We start from the raw sequence: 20,004 nt of genomic DNA, 5'->3' as shown, positions 1-20,004 counted from the left end.
ACATCAACAACATTAACAATAGAATTAAGAGAGGTAGTAGAGATTATACCTAAAGTGAGTAGTACAACATCTCATGGTAGTAGTGGGGTTTGGTTGTTATAAGTATAGGTGCAGTCAGTCGTTAACTTATCATAACGCTGACCCTTCAACTAAGGAATAACACACCACCACATTTACATCTAAGGGTGGGATGCCATGACCATCAAGTCACCTGATCATTTCATTCATTCATTCATTCATTCATTCGAGTGGTCGAGATGTGTGGTGGGTTGGTTGTTGTTAGTGGGTTATTGATACTGTTTGTTATTGTTGTTGTTGTTGTTGATCATGACTCTGTGTGTGAGTGTGTGTAGATAATAATAGACTTGAACTTTATTCATTTCATTGTAGTTCAACTTCAACTTCATTCATTCGATTATGTCAAGATGACCTGAATAATGAAGTACTTCGCTTGATGATGTTCACAAGTTGACCAAGTCAAATGGGTTATATCAAAGAGAGAGGCGCCATTTAACTTGGAATTCAAACAAACACGTGTTGTGAAGTAGGATTACCAGCCGATGCCAACTTGTTTGCAGCCACCCATCAATCCATAAAAAAAAAAAACTATCTATGTTCCTAGATTACTGTTTTTGATGGAATGTGGCAAAAACTTAATAAAATTCGGTGAACGATGAGAGGCTTTGAGTGTGGATTCATAGGTGATTGATTTTGGTCAGTGTTTCCCATTCAACACTTAGGTGAATTTACTAATGTTGCTTCAGAGACACCTTGGCATAAGAAGCGTCCATGTCCGAAAGGACAGGAAAATCAAAGAAATCAGATCAAGATCTCTCTATCTCTTGGTCATGATACCATACCAACAAACTGGACTAGACTATCTGGGCTGACTAACTCACACATCATACCCATTCAGTTCCTACCCGAACCAACTAACTCACATTGACCTATGATGATCGTCAACTTCTAAATGTTACATGAATTGTTAACTTACTAGTTTTAAGGGCAAAGGATATCTTGAAACGTCCATCAAGTGTCTCTTACCCAACATATACATCATTGATTAAAACAATACTTGTATAACTTTCATTCATTCATTCATTCATTCATTTATTCATTCAATAAGTTCATCAAGTATGTACTCAATCTTTGTTGTGTTGTTGTTAATATTGATCTAACATGTCCTAACGATTAATCAAATACAAATTAGGATTCAAAGATAGACTATAAATAGGATTCTTTAAAAGATAAGAAAGCAGTAACTTACAAACACAGATATTATTATTACTTTTGAGTGGCATCATTCCTAATGTAAGTGACATTCACATTGGATAGGTGCCAACAATGCACATTCCCTCATTTTGCACACTTTGACAAACCAACCGAAACAACAATCACCCACCCCCATCTTGCACCATCACATCTTTCACTAGCTCAATCCAATTCCGAATCGAATCATCATCGCAAACATTGTCACACTTCACATCACTCTTTCATTTTGTCATCTGTCTGTGTATATCTGTATATATATATAATTATTATTTATTACATATTTAAGTGTATTACTACTTCAATATCATATTACTATCAGTCAGTCAGTGCCGACTTGAATATATAAACTATCGATTGAATGGATTGATTGATTGATTGATTGAATGATTGATACATGTTCGTGTCTAGTGTCATGCATGCATTGACAATGAATAATGTTACTAACTTGGACTATCTTACACTACACTACTTATAGATTGAAATGATATATGCAATGGAGTATAATAACAATTTCAATCTACTCACATCACAGTTGTCAAATCAATTACAACAACTACAACAACAGAATCAGCAACAACAGCAACAACAGCTACAGCAACAGACATTACCTCAACAAACAATATATAATGGAGCGCAACAACAACCACAACAACAACAGTACATATATAATTCACCGACATTACCTCCACAGCCAATGCCACAATCACAGCAACCCCAACAACAACAACAACAGAACTATAACAATGTACCTCCACCAACATTAATGGTCAATAACTCATTTGCATCACATTCATCATCATTGTTTGGGGATCAATCCAATGCATCAAATAATGAACCGACAAAGAGACTGAAAAAGGCGGCCAAGTCATCAAAGACTACAGCCGCAGCGGCACCATTGTCCACTTCACTGTTGTCGTCATCATCACATCTGTTTGGTGCACCTCCCAGCAGTGCGACATCTGTTGCCTCACCATCACATGCACCCGCCACGCAATACATGTCACCGCCGACGACGACAATGATGCAGCATGTACACAACAATCAAATGCAATTGGTGGTGCAGGACTCGTCGTCGCCGCTGTCGCCACCAGTGAACGTGCCACTCTCGCCATCGCAACCAACTACGCCAGGTCGTACATTCGACCTCTTTGACTTTGGAAACACCTCAAGCATCCCCTCGTCTCCCAACAACTCTCCTCCTACAAATCTCACCGACCATCCATCATTCGCCAGTGGCAGCCAATATCTCCTGCCACAACATCATCATCAACAACAACCACAACAACAGCACTCCCATCAACCAACACCATCAACAGCCGACTCGATCAGCGGCAACCTGAACAGCATATATAACGAACTAATAAGCTTCACAAACAACAATAATAACAACAGTAACATCAACGCACATTCACTTGGAGACAGTCTCAGTGGCAGTTTCAATCATTTACAATCATCGCTAAACATGGACCTGTCATCCACGCTCCATCACTCGTCATTACTCCTTCCACAATCAACATCAACGCCAACACCAACCCAAACGCCATCGCTGGTCGTGCCCGCGCAGCCAGCCAACATCTTTGTCACACCGCCCATGAACTCAGTTGCCGCGTCAACCTCGTCGCCCGTGTTCCAGGCACTCAGCATCAACACCATAAGCAACAGCAGCAGTGGTAGTCCATTCCCTATGCATGACGTGGCACAATGTTCACAGCTCTGGACATCACAATACCAGCAGTTCACGAACAAGTCTCCGTCCTCCCCGCTAGTCGCCTCGATCATGGCGCCAATGATGTGCAAGGATAGTTATCTAGGCGTCTACACCGTGGACCTCACTTGCAGCGATCACAACCTGCTTCTAAGACTCAGAGTGCCCAGCCCGGCAACCCTGCGCGTTGTCAAGAGCTCCGAGTCGCCATCGGCCATGGTCAGACTGTTTGCGCACGTTGAGTCGTCCAACGAGTCATTATTGGCTACACTCCCTCAGACGCTGTCATGGTGGATGTCATTGCTGATGGAGAACAACTACATTCAGATGGAGTGCACCATTGTTGGCTCCAACATCAAGGCTGGTCAACTCGAGCTAGAGATGCGATTCTACAATGGAGTGCGAAAGGAGTATGTCATGTCACGCGAGCACATCCTGGCCAAGGCTTGGCTACAACTTGGACTCGAATTGAACATTGCCACAGCACCCAACAACAACGTATATCAGCCATCCATGCTATCGCCACAACAGGCACCACTCAACTACCACAACTTCTCGTCATCATCAAACTCCTCACTGGCGGGACTCTCTCCCAACACATCACTCTCCTCTGTCATCACCCCGCTCTCTCTTTACTCGCCCTCATCCTCATTCGCCTCATTGCCCACGTCCACATCGGCATTGTTTAGCAGTGGCAGCGAGTTGCAACTGTCGCAACAAAGCCTGGGCGGCTCCAACTCCAGTCTCAATGTCAGCTTGGACTTCTTGTCGAGCTCACGCAACCTTACACCATCAGGCGCACTGCGTGGCAGCAGTGATGTATTGGGCAAGTCAATGGAGACCATATTCAAACAGAGGATTGAGGACTTTTACACCAATCACTCCTTGGACGAGATGGACAGTCCCACAGGCCTGAAGCTAACGTTGCGAAACTATCAGAGACAGGCATTGCAGTGGATGTACAATCGTGAGAAGGCCAGTCCTGACGAGCATCTCTCAATCAATGACCTGGACGGCTGCATGACCAACGAGAACATTGAGTTTGTCAAAGGTGGCCTACTCTGCGATGATATGGGCATGGGCAAAACCATCGAGATTCTCTCAATCATACTGGCCAACAAGTACAACGAGGCTGACTACCCTATCGGTCCCTCAACCAGTCCAACTCAAGGCACATCAACCAGCACCAGCAACAACAATGACTTCCCTCAATCAAAGACCACACTGATCATCTGTCCAGTGTCTGTGTTGCAACAATGGTACAACGAGATCACGACACACACTGACCCATGTCTGAACGTGTACATCTACCATGGTCCAGGCCGCAACCGTGACGTCACATTCCTGTCGTCGTTCGACGTGGTCATCTCGACCTACACGACACTGTCGGCCGAATATCCCGACGAGAAGGACGACGACTCTGAGCTCTCCCAAAAGAGCGCATCGAGCAACATGTTTGCCAGCAGTGGCTTCTCGCCACTTATCACTGTCCAGCCTGCGGGCGTCTCCCCCAACACCATCGTGGCAAAGAAGCGCAAGCGTGGCTCCAAGAAGTACGATAATGGCGGTCTTCTTGCCGTGCGTTGGTTCCGTGTGGTGCTGGACGAGGCGCATACGATCAAAGAGCGTCTGACACGCACGACCAAGGCCGCCTGTGCGCTCGACTCCAAGATCAGATGGTGCGTCACTGGTACGCCCATCCAGAACAAGCTGGACGACCTCTTCTCTCTGCTGCACTTCCTGCGCGTCGAGCCCTACTCCAACTTCTACTGGTGGAACCAATATATTATGAAGCCCAGCAAGAACAGAGATGAGAAGGGCTTCTCGCGACTCAGGATCCTATTGTCAAAGATCTTGCTACGTCGTGTCAAGGACCAGAAGCTGAACAACACGCCTATATTGGACCTGCCAGACAAGATGATCACTGTGCGCCACGACAGCTTCAGCGAGGAGGAGCAGGAAATCTACCAGGAGCTGTGGAACGCCTCCAAGCGCAAGTTCATCAGCTTCTTCCAGAGTGGCACGCTGCTGCGTAACTACGCCCACATCCTGGAGCTGCTGCTTCGACTGCGCCAGGTCTGCGACCATCCCTTCCTGGTGAGGAACATCCTAAAGGACAAGCTGTTCTCGTTGATCGAACAGGACGTGTCGGAGGAGCTCAACAAACTCCTCGAGTCCATCAAGGCCAACGAGGAGATGACGCCACTCGAGTTGGGCAAGCGCTTAAAGAAGATCCTTGGACGTGAGATTGAGGACCAAGAGTGCATCATTTGCATGGAGACACTGGAGACACCCTACCTCACCACCTGTGGCCATCTGTTTTGTAAAGACTGTATATTCAAGTACATTTCACCAGAGGATGACCGTCATCCCCACCATCAACACCAGCAGATGGAGTGCTCCGATGATCAAACCAACGCCACGTCTTCGCCAACCTTCTCAATGCCCGCCGCTCCACTTCCCAAGGCCATTGGACTGAACCAATCAATGAGTGGCCTGCCACACTACGACTCACCAACTCAGAAGCAGAACCATCTCAGCGCCTCGTCCAACTGCATCGGTGTCCTGGATGAGGGTGGCCAGACCACATCCACCTCCAGCACATCCACCACATCCAACGACAATACCTCCCCACCCCACTCGCCAGTCTTCTTGGAGCCTGCACCCAAGGTGATCACATCCAAGTGTCCAACGTGCAAGAACCAGTTCCAACACAGCCTGCTCAAGCCTGTCTGCTTTGAGAGGTCAACCACCGATCAGGCCAGTCAGCAACTGCAACAGAACAAGCTGACCGCCGACAATTGGAAGAGCAGTACCAAGATCGATGCGCTACTGCAAGAGTTGGACAAGGTCATCACCAACGACCCCGAGTCCAAATCATTGATCTTCTCGCAGTGGACCTCAATGCTGGACCTCATCGAGATACCGTTACAGATGCGTGGAATCACATTCGTTCGACTCGATGGCAAAGTGCCACAGAAGCAGCGAGAGATAGCCATCAAGCGATTCAAGGAGGATGCCTCTGTCAAGGTGTTCCTCATCTCGATGAAGGCTGGTGGTCTTGGTCTCAACCTGGTCGTTGCCTCACATGTATTCCTTCTCGATCCATGGTGGAATCCTGCCACTGAGGAGCAAGCCATCGACAGAGTCTATCGTATTGGACAGAACAAGAATGTCTACGTAACTAGATTCGTTATTAAGGTATGTTTTCCTCGATTCCACTCCACTTTAATAACATTGTAAAGCTAACCATAACACCAATCACAAATGATCAGGACTCTATTGAGGAGAGGATACTCAAACTACAACAGAACAAGAAGAACTTGGCCCAAGACACATTGCAGATGAAGAAACAGATCAGAATAGAGGAGTTGAGGATGCTCTTTGGAGATGATTGATCCGTCTGTGGCTGGCTCATAAGACAACACAACAATAAATGGACATCGGGTTGTATGTGAAGTTTGCTGGATGTTTATTGAGATTGTGATGATGATCGATCATGGAAGGTAGCATGAAAGTATCTGTTCGACTGGGTAGTTCAATGGAGCTCGGTGGTACCACTTTCCATCCTTGATAGAGTAGAGGCAGTACGAATTGATTTGTATCTTGACAACACCAAGCTCGGGTACCATCGATTGGGGAGTGTGACAGGAAGACTACCTTTAAGCTTTCGCCAGGCACTGGCACCACGACTGGCAACGACGCCCCTCAAGAAATTATCATTGGAAGCAAGTTTCTTCCACTAATCCACGCACGAGTGGACCCGGCCACTCCTGGCCAAAGAGTCTCTTCCCACCTCTTTGAATGGTTTAGGCGACACAAAAAATACTGTCTGCATGTCATGGTGGTTGTTTATTGGTTGGATTGTGCGGAGTAGGTAAGTGCAGCCCGCTTCAACAAAGGCGACTTTGACTTCTTGGTGGAGGCAACGCCTCCAAAGATGTCGGCCAGGGACAGCAGAGTTTGGTTCAAGAAGTTGATCCACAGAGAATTGAAGTAGTTCCTGTTGCACTCGAACTGCGAGTTGGCAAAGTAGCTGAAGGACAGCCAGCGCACCAGAGCTCGGGTCACGTAGAATATATATGCCCAGTAGGCATTCGATGGTGTAGATGCTCCTTTTAGAGCGGAAGGTTGAGGACAGGGGCTGCGCCGACGCCCAAGTCAATAATGCCGCCGCGGAACTGCGGCGATAGGAGCAACGCAGTCGTCGGAGACATGATCCGGATGAACACGACGATCCTGTTGTCACCGACCTGGTAGCGGTGCTCGATATCAGTGCCGACAGCGAAGCAACGAAGTAGGGCAATTGGCAGGCGACCTGTCTCGCAGCCCAGGACGACCGTTCTGATCGATGGGAACTTCCGTGAGGTGTCTAGACTGAGATACCGTGTGTTCTTTGCGTCATTTAACTTGTGCGGGTTGCTGAAGAGTGCCAACGAATGAATGGTTGGTGGGAGGTCGCGGAGCACGATGGGGCATGCGCGATTAATCGGAGTAGTGTAGTGGAGGATGAATGTCTCTAGGTTGGCGGGCAACACCTCACTGTTGAAGGAATCACGGGTGTATAGCTCCAAGTGGCGAATGGTCGACGGTAGGAAGTGCGCCGGCAGGAGGGCAATGTCGAGATAGAGCTTGGTCACAGAGGATGGGATGTGGTATTGGTCCTGGCGGCTTCTGAGCCTCATGTAGACCTTTGCGTCAGGCGTGCCATTGTTGCCAATCTCCTCGCTGAAGAGGTCATATCGCATGTCCATCGACGTGAGCGAGGCTGGGAGAGTGCCGATGGGGTAGCGATTGGCAACGAGCAGGCTCCCAAGGCAGAGGTGATCCATATGAGTGAGGTAGGAAATGTCAGATGGCGCCTTGTGCAGAGTGAGTGACCGAAGACTGGATGGAAAACTGTTTGCGCGCAACGTGGCGACGCCATTGTAATCCATCCAAGTGACAGACTCGGGAATGGCACCGGGCTCGATCTGACAAGGCCTGTCGGACCCCCAGCTCATGGACAGCGATTCTAGACGCGCCGGGAAGAAGCCTGCTGGGATAGAAGTGTTCTCTGCGTGGACAAGGATGTTGATCACTAACGATTTGAGCGCCGCTGGGAAGAGGTTGGTCTGGAACACCTGGCGGAAGCCAAGGTCCAGCGAGGTGATCGATGGTGGAAGACTGTTTGGTTGCAAAGTCGCCGAGCACTTGTGCTGAGAGAGATCGGCGTTTAGTCGAAGCGTCGTGACCGACGAGGGGATGGAGTTGGGAGGGATGGCTTGGAGGCGAAGAAGATCCAGCCTGGTCACCGACGAGGGAATTGCGCCGATGGGCAGCTGCTGTCTCTGAGTCAGACTCTGACAGTCCAACTGGAGGCGAGTGACCGAGTTTGGAATTATGCCAACAGTTGAGAGGTCGAGCTGGGGCATGTAGCCCAGCATGACCAGTGTGTGTACCGTCGTGGGAATGTCGCCGACCGCCAGTGTGAGCTGATACTGCGTGATGTCCAGCCAGGTGAGAGCTGGCAGCGACGCGAGGAATGAGAGCGGGTGTGCGTAGTTGCGCAGCTTCAATGTGGTCAGCGTCACGGGAAGGGTGCCAGCAGCGATCGCCAGTGGACAGGCGATGAGGCGGAGGCTGGTCAGGGACGAGGGCAGCGACTTAAAGAAAGACGACGATGTCGATGCAGTGGCAGGTGGCGTGGCCTGTGGTTGGGAATTGGCGCGACCAACGCTCAGTCGTTGAACTGTGGCGGGTATCAATGGATCACGGTCGAACTTGGTGAAGAACTTAAGTGACGCCACATCTACCGACGCGTTGAAGGAGATGCTCCTGGAGTCATATTCACTGAAAGCTTGTGGACAAATGTCAGCGATGGCGCTCTCTCGTCGTTCGAAGGTGCTCAAGCTTACCAAGTGTTCGAACGAGAAGTTGGTGGGATATCGAAGAGTCAAACAGGTTCGGGTTCAACATGTTCGATGCCTCGACATAGGGACGCTCGTTCTTTCGCGGCTTCTCGTAGCGAATGCCTTCAATCCAAGTTGTGCGCACCACTGCGCACTTGACCGTGTCAAGTCTGTGGACCAAGGGCAGAGCGCGCTGCCACAACATCGACTTGAGAGTGTAGAGGCGGCGACATGTGAGCAACAAGCAGACGAGGTCGAGCGTGTCCAAACAGCAAACAATACTGCCGAGGCAATGCGGTGACAATGTATCCAGCATTGTGAGAGCATGTATGTGTGTATGTGTGTGCAAAGTAAAACTTGAGCCACCAGCTTCCACAAAGTTGGTTGCGGCAAAGTGTCCCGTGTATTTCTTGGCCTACTCCTCCTGGCTCTTGCCCAAGTATTATACTCTTGCAACAGATGGCGCTGATCGTGTTCTTCCCATATCGGCTCTTCACGTAATTGTTGGATAAGCTCCTTAATTTGTAATGTAAAATTGACAAATATTTCCTTAAATGGGTTGGAAGTCCAACCCCACGACAGTACTATTATTCTCACATCAATTTAAGGTGTCTCATTATACATATACAGAGTTTAAACAAGTTACAATGAGCTTTATAAAGTAGTAACTTATTCAATTGAATACGATGAATCAAGTAGTTGAAGTGATATACTATTTAGAATCCTAGAGTTATGGTCCTCATCTTATCTTTATAGAGCTAGACAGAGCATAATCATTTAGATACTTTGGGTAATACTCCAGGAGTAATAAAGATATCTGGCTGGAATTGTATTTGTTTTCATTTAAATTTGCGATAGTTCTATCTGGTAGAGGTGGATCTTTGGCCCACACTTCACTAAATCAAAGAAGCAACTAATCGGTCAATCAAACAATCAATCAAACAATCAATCAAGCACACACAACAACAATGAAGGTAAGGACTTACAAAGAGTAAAGAGAGCCTCGAGTCGAGACACATACTCACTCTCACAACTCACACTATTACAGAGTTACTTGGTTGTAGGTGGAGGTGGATTCTTGGGAAGATACATCGTCGAGGCCTTGTTGGCCCGTGGCGAAACAAAGGTCCATGTGTTTGACATTAGAAAGTCGTATGAGGACACTAGGGTCACATTTCATGTTGGAGACATCAGAGTGTTGGACGACCTCTTGGCTGCTTGCCAGGGCATCGACTGTGTCTTTCACACTGCTTCGCCCACTCACGGCATGGGCTACGACCTATACTACAGCGTCAACGTGACGGGCACTGAGACATTGGTCGAGGCATGTCGTCGTGCCAACGTGCGTCAACTGGTCTACACGAGCAGCTCATCAGTCGTGTTCAACGGCAGCGACATTGTCAATGGCGACGAGACCATGCCCTACGTCAAGACTCATCTCGACCCATACAACAAGACCAAGGAGCTCGGCGAGCGTGCCGTGCTGGCTGCCAACTCGGCCCAGCTACTCACGTGCGCCCTGCGTCCCGCTGGTATCTTTGGTCCACGCGACGTTCAAGGCTGGCCCCAGTACCTCAAGGCCGCCAAGGAGGGCAAGAACAAGTTCATGTTTGGCAGCGGCAACAACCTTTGCGATTGGACCTACATCGACAACGTGGTCCACGCGCATCTTCTCGCCGCTGACAAGATGACCGAACAGTCCAAGATCCCGGGTCAGGCCTACTTCATCACCAACGACGAGCCCATCCCCTTCTGGGACATGCCCATCTTTGCCTACGAGGCGTTTGGCTACGAGCGGCCCAAGATCAAGGTGCCGTTTCTTGTGATCTATGCCATCGCCTGGTTGATCGACCTCATCGTGCTGATACTGTCGCCCGTCGTCAAGATACACCCAACCATCACAGTGTTCCGCATGGTCTACTCCAACTCGACACGTTACTTCAACATTGCCAAGGCCAAGCGTGATCTGCAGTACAAGCCCATCGTCTCAGTCGAAGAGGGCATGGAGAGAACCAAAGTATGGTTCAAACAGAACTACTCTCAGTTTATCAAAAGGAAGTAAATAACCATCGACCATCTTAGTGATGTTGATCAGGTCTTCTTCTTCCCATCCAATCATCTTTGTTGTCGTCATCGTCTTACTACTGATATCTGATCATCAACATCATGAGGCTAGGATAGTGGACACATGTATCAATCACAAGTAAGGTGATTAAAGAAATACAGTACTTTGTAGGAATGGTTTATTATTTAGCAGCAGCCAGACTTGGTTTGGGTTGGCTCTGGAGTGACCTGGATACCTGGTGGGATTGGGAACACACTGATGAAGTTAAGAAGAAATAGAAAGAGAGAGAAGGATAGTGTTAGCAAGTGTTGTTGATAAGTGCGCTGATGGTCGTTGATTGTTAAAACATACAGTCCGTCCTCCAACTTGATGGCGTTTCTAGCGATGGTCTGGAAAGCTTGCTCGACGTTGATGGCCTCCTTGGCAGAAGTCTCAAAGTATGGGATGTTGCCCTTGCTCTGGCACCATGAGGCGGCACGCTTCTGGGAGACGACACGCTGGTTCTCCAAATCGATCTTGTTGCCCAGCACGACGAATGGGAAGTTGTCTGGGTCACGTGGGCCGGCCTGGATGAGGAACTCGTCGCGCCACGAGTCCAAGTTCTCAAAGGTCTTGGCGACGTTGACGTCGTAGACGAGCACACAGCAGTCGGCGCCACGGTAGAAGGCGACACCCAAGCTCTGGAAACGCTCCTGACCGGCTGTGTCCCAAATCTGCATTGTGACCACACGGTCGTCGACCATCAACTCCTTTGTGAGGAAGTCTGCGCCAATGGTTGCCTTGTATTGATTGCTAAACTTCTTGTTGACGTACTGGTTCATCAAAGATGTCTTACCGACACCTGTGTCTCCCAAGATGATAACCTTCAACAAAACCTTCTTCTTTGTGGCCATTCTTTATCTTTGTTTGTTTGTTATTATTTAAAATAAATATCTAAGTAATGATGATGTTATTATAAGTATGTGAGTTTACAATTAACTTGTTTGTTGTTGTAGTTGTTGTTGTTTGGTTTGATGTATGAATGAGGACAAGTAGTTGTTCTTTAAATAGAATAATGATTGAATACAACAATGAGAGAGAGGATGATTCAAGTGATGAAGAGAGAGTGAGTATCACCAACAACAAAGAGAGAATCGAACGTTAAAGTGTAAGAGAGTACAACGACAACACAATGAGTGTGTGTGTGAGAGAGAGAGAGTGAGAGAAACTTGGTGTGATGTCAATCAATGAGAGGATGAGAACAAACTCCTCACTTTGAATCGATTGATTGATTGAGTTACTGATTGATTGAATAGTTTACTTACATGATGTATGTATGTATATAATGAGTAGAGTATTCTCTTTTGATTATTTGTATGACAATAATAATAGAGAGAGATACTGCTGGGTGTGAGAGAGGTAATGAATGCAAGAGAGAAACGCTTGCCCAATTAATTCACCTTGAGATTCACATGCTCTGTCACCAGACTCATTCACTCACTCTCACACAGACACAAACACAAATACACACGTATCTTTGTCACAACACTTCGGTCTCCTTCCTGGACATGCAAGTTTATGTTTGTTTGTGCACTGCCCCCCACCAAGATACTAATTCCAACGCATTTTCTATTTTTTTTTGTTTTTTTTTATGTTTATTAATCACCACACTCTAGAGGGTGTGCGAGAGAGCTAGATTCTCTCTTGAGATTCACCCCCATTATAAAAGTACGATTCACATCCACTTGGGGTTGCATTGTCGTCTCCAGGACTTTCCCTAAGTCCACTTTCCAGGTCAACCAATTAGTTGATTGGTAACCAAAGTCTGATGATAATTAATGATCAAGATGATGTTAATATTGAACATTAATGTTCAAATCCAACTGAATTAACTTCGACTTTAGGTCGTTGGAATCGTGTCAGGACTTGCAATGAAGCCTTGATAGTACCAGGTGTTTATAAATTAATTGATTGATGGCTGTCAATTTAATATTTGTATATTTGTTTGTTTGTTTGTTTGTTGTTGGGATTGAATGAAGACAGCTCATGTGGATTGAGGAAGTGGAGAACTGTGTTGTTCCAAGAAGTCTTACTAAGAACTAACATCACCACCATCCTTATTCTTGCGAACACTCACATAACAATATGTTGTGTTGGTGAGGAACGCCACAAGTCAATGTTAGACCAGTGCAGTTGTTGATGAAGACGTTGGCGATGTCTTGGTGAATTGTAAACCAAATGTTCTCCAACAATCGACCATTCCTTCAACGAGACGTCCAATCTCGGTGTCACTGTGCACTGGGGAGGGCGTGAGACGGAACCGTTCGGTACCCTTGGGCACCGTGGGGTAGTTGATTGGCTGCACGTAGATCCTGTGCTTAAGCATCAAGTAGTCGCTCATCTTCTTGCACAGGTCAGAGTTGCCGACGATCAATGGAACAATGTGCGAGGGCGACTCAAGCAGGGGCAGGTTGGCATCGCGCAACGATTGCTTAAGCTTCTCGGTGCGCTCGCGGTGCAGGCGACGCTCCCTCTCGCTCTTCTTGAGGTAGCTGACACTGGCACGCGCGCCGGCGGCGATTGAGGGTGGGAGAGAGGTGGTGAAGATGAAGCCAGGGCTGAGCGACCGGATCGTGTCAATGATGTGGCGGTTGGAGGCAATGTAGCCACCATAGACGCCAAACGCCTTGCCGAGAGTGCCAGAGATGATGTCGATGCGGTGCATGAGATTGTCACGCTCGCAAACGCCTGCTCCACGCTGGCCGTAAAGACCGACGGCATGGACTTCATCGATAAAGGTGAGAGCCTTGTACTTGTCGGCAAGGTCGCAGATACGCTCGATGGGCGCGATAGTGCCATCCATGCTGTAGACCGACTCAAAGATGATCAACTTGGGACGTGCTGGGTCGACAGAGGCCAACAGCTGCTCGAGATGTTCGGCATCGTTGTGCCGGAACACAAACTTGTCCAACTTGGAGTTGCGAATGCCCTCGATGAGCGAGGCGTGGTTCTTGGCATCACTAAAGATGATGCAGTTGGGGAGTGCGGCGGCGATCGACGTCACGGCCGACACGTTGGCCACGTAGCAGCTGCCAAAGACGAGTGCGTTGTCCTTGTGGTGGAGGTCGGCCAGCTCGCGTTCGAGCATCACGTGCTCGCTGGTCGTGCCAGAGATGTTGCGCGTGCCGCCAGAGCCTGCGCCCATTCTGCGGATGGAGTTGGTCATCTCCTCAATGACCAGCTCGTTCTGTCCCATGCCCAAGTAGTCGTTGCTGCACCAAACGGCGATTCCCTCGCTGTCCACATCGAGCTCAATCTCCTCCTGTTGTGTGGACAACAGTTGGGCGGACGCTGCTGCGTCGGGGGAGGTCGCCACGGCCTCGTTGTAATAATCAACGTTGGCAAACTTCTTGGCGTAGGGGAACTGACCGACCTGGCGCTGGATCGTGGTGAACACACGGTATCTGCCCTCCTCCTTGAGGTTGTCGATCACATTCTCAAAGTTCTCCTGGAATTGGAATCTTTGTGGCTGTTGCTGCTGTTGCTGTTCCTGTTGAATGACCAGGTCCTCATTCCTACGTCTCTCATTCGTTTCAATCATCTCCTTGACCAAGTTATCCTCGCTAGTAGTTGGTTGAATGACCAAAGTGCTATTCTGAGGTGCAATCAAGTGTGACAACACCTTCAATCCTTGGTCGCCCTATATGTACCATGTTCATGAATGAATGAATGAATGAGTGACATATTCGTTGTATTCATTCATTCAAACACACATACCTCTTGTTGAAGGCTACTCTCTACTACTCCAGCGAAGGGACACTTCTCAAAGAAGTCCTTGGCATTCTCTGGAGTGAGACTGGTTGGATGGCTATCGATGATTTGATGCACCTTTTGAGCGGTGCTTGTCATTGCTCTACCGGCAGTGCCGTGAAAGAATGGACATGACTTTGGTATGGCAGCCGAAAGCATTGATGTTGCTGCCTGAGCTGCACTAGTGCCTGCACGTGATCCGATATTCGAAAACATTGTTGTTGTCTATTCCACTAGTTTGTTTGATTGTTATAACTTTGGAGATTATAAATGATGTTGGTTGGTAAATGGTATGGTATGAAATGAAATGATTGATCAGTCAGCCAATCAGTCCGATATGAATGAATGAGTGAGCGAGTTGATGAGAATGTGGGGGTTAGGAATGCGTGTGTTTGTGTGTGTATATTTATAAGTTCCCAAAAGGGGTTGATGCTTGAATGAATAAATTTGATGCATCTCATCAAAGCGATCGTTCGACTTTAGGTTTTATTGGGTCAGAAACGAACTTTGGTCAACAAAAATCCAAAACTTTATTTATTTTATTGTTCAACATCATCATGTTGTTAGAATCTTTGCGTCAACTTGACAGATAGATAATAAGACTTATTTTGACTCATACTCTCTTTACTTGTTCACTCTTTCATTTCTTATTCCATCAAATAACAAACACCTCTATCAGATAGACAGTTGATTGGATTACTGGAATATACTATAATGAGTGATGTTGATGGATGACAAGGACATTGGAACCCGCCCAAGTCAACCCAATCTTGGTTGGGCGAAGAGATATTGTTATTTCCAAGGTCATCACTTCACTGCTCTTCATCAATCAATCAATGTGATCAATCATGATAGAGTTAAGTTGACTTGTTGGGTGAACTTGTAATAAATAATTAAAAACAAATAAAATCCCAAATTTTGATCAACTTTTTAAAATTGAGTGTGTGTGAGAGGCCGAACTGAGGACCTCTCGATCAAACAAACACACACACGCATAATCAACATCACCAACATCAATATCAGTCATTCACTTTCATACTACTTTCATACATATTATATATATATAAACATACTTTAGACTTAAAGTTAAAAAGATGTTCGGAGGAAAGATCGCTATCTTGAACAGATCAATCATTGGAGGCGCAGCCAGGACCTACGCCACGGCCACCAAGCCATACGTGCTGATCGACAAGAACACAAAGGTCATCTGCCAGGGATTCACCGGCAAGCAGGGCACCTTCCACAGTCAGCAGGCGATTGAGTACGGCACCAAGATGGTCGGTGGTGTCTCGCCAGGCAAGGGCGGTAGCACCCATCTGCAGTTGCCCGTCTTCAACACAGTGGCCGACGCCAAGAAGGGCACCGGCGCCAACGCCTCGGTCATCTACGTGCCACCCCCAGGTGCCGCCGCCGCCATCATTGAGGCCATCGAGGCCGAGATGGAGCTGGTCGTGTGCATCACCGAGGGCATCCCACAGCAGGACATGGTTCGCGTCAAGTCCATTCTCAACCGTCAGACCAAGACCCGTCTGATCGGACCAAACTGTCCAGGTATCATCAAGCCCGGCGAGTGCAAGATTGGTATCATGCCCGGCCACATCCATCGTCCAGGCAAGATCGGTATCGTCTCGCGTTCCGGCACTCTCACATACGAGGCCGTCGCCCAGACCACCGCCGTCGGACTCGGTCAGTCCACATGCGTTGGCATTGGTGGTGACCCCTTCAACGGCACCAACTTTGTCGACTGTCTCAAGCTGTTCACTCAGGACCCACAGACTGAGGGTATCATCCTGATCGGTGAGATCGGAGGTGAGGCCGAGGAGGAGGCCGCTCAGTGGCTCCGCGACAACCCCACCAACAAGCCCGTCGTCTCTTTCATCGCCGGTCTGACCGCCCCACCAGGCCGTCGTATGGGTCACGCTGGTGCCATCATCTCTGGAGGCAAGGGAGGTGCCGACTCCAAGATGAAGGCTCTCCAGGATGCCGGCGTCGTCATGTCATTGTCGCCAGCCAAGCTTGGAACCACCATGCTCGAGGTCATGAACAGCAGAAAGTAAAGTAATAAACTACACATCAAGCAGCGACAGCCCAGCAGTAGCAGGTGATGATGCATCATTATAGAACAAACAATCAAACAACAAACAAACATATTCACTCGGAGTAGACTACATTGTTGGACACATTGATGGATATATGGATGGATGGATGGGCCTCCATGATTGATACATGGGGGCCACAACGTGATGGTGCACGTACGACAACTCTACTTTGTCTTGTAGAGCGTGACCAGGTATTTATAGCGAGCGACACAGTCCTTCTTTGATCTCTTGACGTGCTCTGCGATCTTGTCCCAACGATCGGTCAATGTCTTGTCAAACTTGAGCATGGCCTCCTCGAGCAACTTCTGCTCATCAGGGGTCCACATCTCCTCCTTCTTCTTCTCGACAGCGGGTGCAGCAGCAGCGGCAGCAGCAGGGGCGGCGGCGGCGGCAGTAGTGGTGGAGGTGGAAGCAGCAGCGGCTGGCTTCTTCTCGGCAGCAGCGACAGGGGCAGCAGGTGCAGCAGCGGCAGCGGGTTTCTTCTCAGCGGCGGCGACAGGTGCAGCGACAACTGGGGTGGCAACGACAACTGGGGCAGCGACGGCGACTGGGGCAGCGACAACGGGTGCTTCGACTGGTGCCTTCTCATCAACCTCGTATCTGTGAGACAACTCGGATGAGATAGCCTTGTCACCGACCTTGGACTTGAACTTGTCGTAGGCACTGGTGGTCTGGACGACGGGCTTGGAGAAGGCCTTGGTGGGTTGGGCCTCCTTGGCCTTGTTGATCACCTCCTTCAGAGTCCTCGATGGGATCATTGTGGCAATGCTCTCCCAACGCTGGGCACAACCGGCGGGGAATTTCTGGATGGCTTTGGCCAACATGGTCAGCTCCTCGTCGGTCCAGATGCGCTCGCTCTCTACCTCCTCCTGCTTGGCCTTCTTGCTCTCGGCCAGCTGTCTCTCGCGCTCCTTCTTGGCCTCCTGCAGCTCAGCAAGCTTGCCAGTGAACAACACCTTCCTTTGCTCGTTGTCAGCCTCGGTCAGAACCTTGGTGTACTGCTCCAGCTCGGGTGGCACCATCTCACCACAGATGAACTCGACGTCCTCGATGGTGGGCATGGGCATGTAGAGAGGCTTGGGTGGGCCGTAGCACAGCTGTCTGAATGCGTGCTTGATGTTGTGGATGATTCTGTTCTCAGCCTTTCTCTTGTTCTTCTTCTCGAGCTCCTGCTCCTTTATCCTCTTGGCCTCTGCCTCTTTCTGTTCCTTCTCCTCACGCTCCTTCTGCTCCTTCTCCTCCTCCAACTTTCTCTTGGCATCAATCTTTGCCTGCTTGGCAGCGTTCTTGGCATCCTCCTCATCCTTCTGCTTCTTAATAACTCTTGGATCTCTCTTGTAAGCCATGTCTAGGTAGAGTGAGTGAGTGATTGAGGACGGTAACATGTTAGTCAATGAATGAATGAATGATTACAACTCTCAATTGATACATACTGGCCAACTCTAGGATTCTTGCAGACTCGTCCTTTCTCAACTTGGTACGCTTCTTCTCGTTTTGCTTCTCCATCCAACGCTTCTCGTCACGAGAGTCGGCCTGGTCAAGCTCGTAGTCATCGTCAAAGGAGAAGTCACGCCACGACTTGAACGACCACCAGAAGTCGTAGAACTTCATGACCTTGTCGAATGGAGTGTTCATGTCGCCGACCTTGGGTGCGGGCTGCACGCTGGACCAGCGAGAGTTCATCTCAAACACTGGCTCAAACACCTTGAAGAAGTCGCCGCGGTCAGCCTCGGTGGATGTAGGCAGCGAGTCATCGAATGGCTCCTTCGAGTCGTAGGCGCGACGCTTCTTGGCGTCAGACAGCACGTCGTACGCCTTCTGCAGCGACTTGAACGCTTCGTCGCTGCCTCCCTCGTTCTTGTCGGGATGGCAGATGAGGATCATTTTCTTGTAGGCGTTCTTGATGTCGTTCTCGGTGGCTCTCCAGCGGAGATGCGCCAGACCCATGATCTCGTAGTTGTCAATGTCCTTGAGCCAGTCCTTGGACTTGCCCTGGTACTTCTCCTTGAGCTTCTTGAAGTGCTCATCCTTGTCGCCGTCGTCGTCACTACTGCTGCTGCTGCTGCCGTCGTCGGCCTGGCGGTCCTCGTAGAGACCAGTGTCGGGCTCCTTCTTCTGGACCCTCTTCCAAATAAACTCGAATGCTTTGCCGACTGGGTCGATCGAGCGGATGCAGGGCCATCCGTCTTGGCTAGTGTAATAGAACTCTCTTACACTGCCTCCATCCCACATATCAGCAGAGGGTGCACCAACTGAAACAACTATCTCCATAATTATATTATTGTTATTATTATCTGTAGTTGACAAATATAAAACGTGTTGTGAGCGATTAAACAAAATGATTGACTTATGTTTCATCAAAAACCGAGCGATCAAAATTATGAATAATTTTGATTTTATTGATTTGATTTAGCCCATGATTGCAAATAAAGATTTGGATAAGATGGCTCCAGGTGCCACCAGGTAGTCTTAATTGAAGATAGACTATATGTATTACGGGATATTAATATCTAATATATATAATTATAGTTATATTTACATTTTTGTTATCCCAAAAACTAGTACACTCATAAAATTCCATTCGACGATTTCCAACATCTTTAAGTTGGCAGGATCAATATACCTAAATTATTTATTTCCAATTCTCTAAATTATTGATGTAAAGATAATAGGTTGTACTTTTTATACTCTTCATACTTACAATCTTTGCATCAAGTTCTTGAACATTATAGCCAATATGATGGTCTCTGGCGTCACTCTTATCGATGTTCATGAAACAAAATTATATATTATGAAGTAGAATCCAGGATGATTCTTGACGTCATCTCCTTTGTAGCTGGAGTTCACCAACCTTGAGATCACAGTCGGACAACCATAGATTGTTTGAAAATAGTCCCATATCACTTGAGGTACTGGAGTGAAGTCCTTGTTCGCAGTGACTTCGGGTCTTAGAAAATTGGTACCAGGCATGAGTAGAGTCTCATTCAAGATAGGACCAAGGTTGTCTTCATTGGCTCTCCATTTGGTCATCCATTCCTGGTTGATCAGGTACCACTTGTCACCTTCATTTATCTTTGTGCAATCCACAAAGTCTTGGAACATTCTTGATAGTGCCACTCTCTCTTCGAGAGAGCTGATGGGGCGCCGTTGATCCTCTCCAATCACATCTCCAGGCAGAGTGAA

At 48.2% G+C, this 20,004-nt stretch overlaps 7 protein-coding genes across 7 annotated transcripts; 3 read left to right on the top strand and 4 right to left on the bottom strand.

Moving 5' to 3' along the window:
* Nucleotides 1–1,753: 1,753 nt before the first annotated feature.
* Nucleotides 1,754–6,375, top strand: SAMD00019534_112580 (hypothetical protein; the record flags this gene model as incomplete). The annotated part of the gene is made up of 2 exons (XM_012893587.1): nt 1,754–6,178; nt 6,253–6,375. 2 exons carry the CDS (start codon nt 1,754–1,756, stop codon nt 6,373–6,375), a joined length of 4,548 nt encoding a protein of 1,515 aa, XP_012749041.1.
* A 720-nt stretch (nt 6,376–7,095) lies between these two features.
* On the bottom strand, nt 7,096–9,184 carry SAMD00019534_112570 (hypothetical protein; the record flags this gene model as incomplete). The annotated part of the gene is made up of 2 exons (XM_012893586.1): nt 7,096–8,768; nt 8,875–9,184. 2 exons carry the CDS (start codon nt 9,182–9,184, stop codon nt 7,096–7,098), a joined length of 1,983 nt encoding a protein of 660 aa, XP_012749040.1.
* A 652-nt stretch (nt 9,185–9,836) lies between these two features.
* SAMD00019534_112560 (hypothetical protein) lies at nt 9,837–10,930 on the top strand (the record flags this gene model as incomplete). The annotated part of the gene is made up of 2 exons (XM_012893585.1): nt 9,837–9,842; nt 9,917–10,930. 2 exons carry the CDS (start codon nt 9,837–9,839, stop codon nt 10,928–10,930), a joined length of 1,020 nt encoding a protein of 339 aa, XP_012749039.1.
* A 188-nt stretch (nt 10,931–11,118) lies between these two features.
* Nucleotides 11,119–11,826, bottom strand: SAMD00019534_112550 (hypothetical protein; the record flags this gene model as incomplete). Its single annotated transcript, XM_012893584.1, has 2 exons — nt 11,119–11,188; nt 11,285–11,826. The coding sequence occupies 2 exons, from the start codon at nt 11,824–11,826 to the stop codon at nt 11,119–11,121; spliced, it is 612 nt and encodes a 203-aa protein (XP_012749038.1).
* Nucleotides 11,827–13,091: 1,265 nt separating this feature from the next.
* SAMD00019534_112540 (hypothetical protein) lies at nt 13,092–14,881 on the bottom strand (the record flags this gene model as incomplete). Its single annotated transcript, XM_012893583.1, has 2 exons — nt 13,092–14,612; nt 14,690–14,881. The coding sequence occupies 2 exons, from the start codon at nt 14,879–14,881 to the stop codon at nt 13,092–13,094; spliced, it is 1,713 nt and encodes a 570-aa protein (XP_012749037.1).
* A 935-nt stretch (nt 14,882–15,816) lies between these two features.
* Nucleotides 15,817–16,779, top strand: SAMD00019534_112530 (hypothetical protein; the record flags this gene model as incomplete). Its single annotated transcript, XM_012893582.1, has 1 exon — nt 15,817–16,779. One exon carries the CDS (start codon nt 15,817–15,819, stop codon nt 16,777–16,779), a length of 963 nt encoding a protein of 320 aa, XP_012749036.1.
* Nucleotides 16,780–16,991: 212 nt separating this feature from the next.
* SAMD00019534_112520 (hypothetical protein) lies at nt 16,992–19,164 on the bottom strand (the record flags this gene model as incomplete). The annotated part of the gene is made up of 3 exons (XM_012893581.1): nt 16,992–17,272; nt 17,411–18,169; nt 18,255–19,164. Coding segments are annotated over 3 exons (1,950 nt in total), but the record flags the coding sequence as incomplete, so codon positions are not given.
* Nucleotides 19,165–20,004: the final 840 nt, after the last annotated feature.

The sequence above is a fragment of the Acytostelium subglobosum genome (assembly GCF_000787575.1).
Source record: "Acytostelium subglobosum LB1 DNA, scaffold: scaffold31, whole genome shotgun sequence".
Classification (NCBI taxonomy): Eukaryota; Evosea; class Eumycetozoa; order Acytosteliales; family Acytosteliaceae; genus Acytostelium; species Acytostelium subglobosum.
Note: the sequence above shows the minus strand (reverse complement) of the source record. Positions and strands in the feature narration are given on the sequence as shown.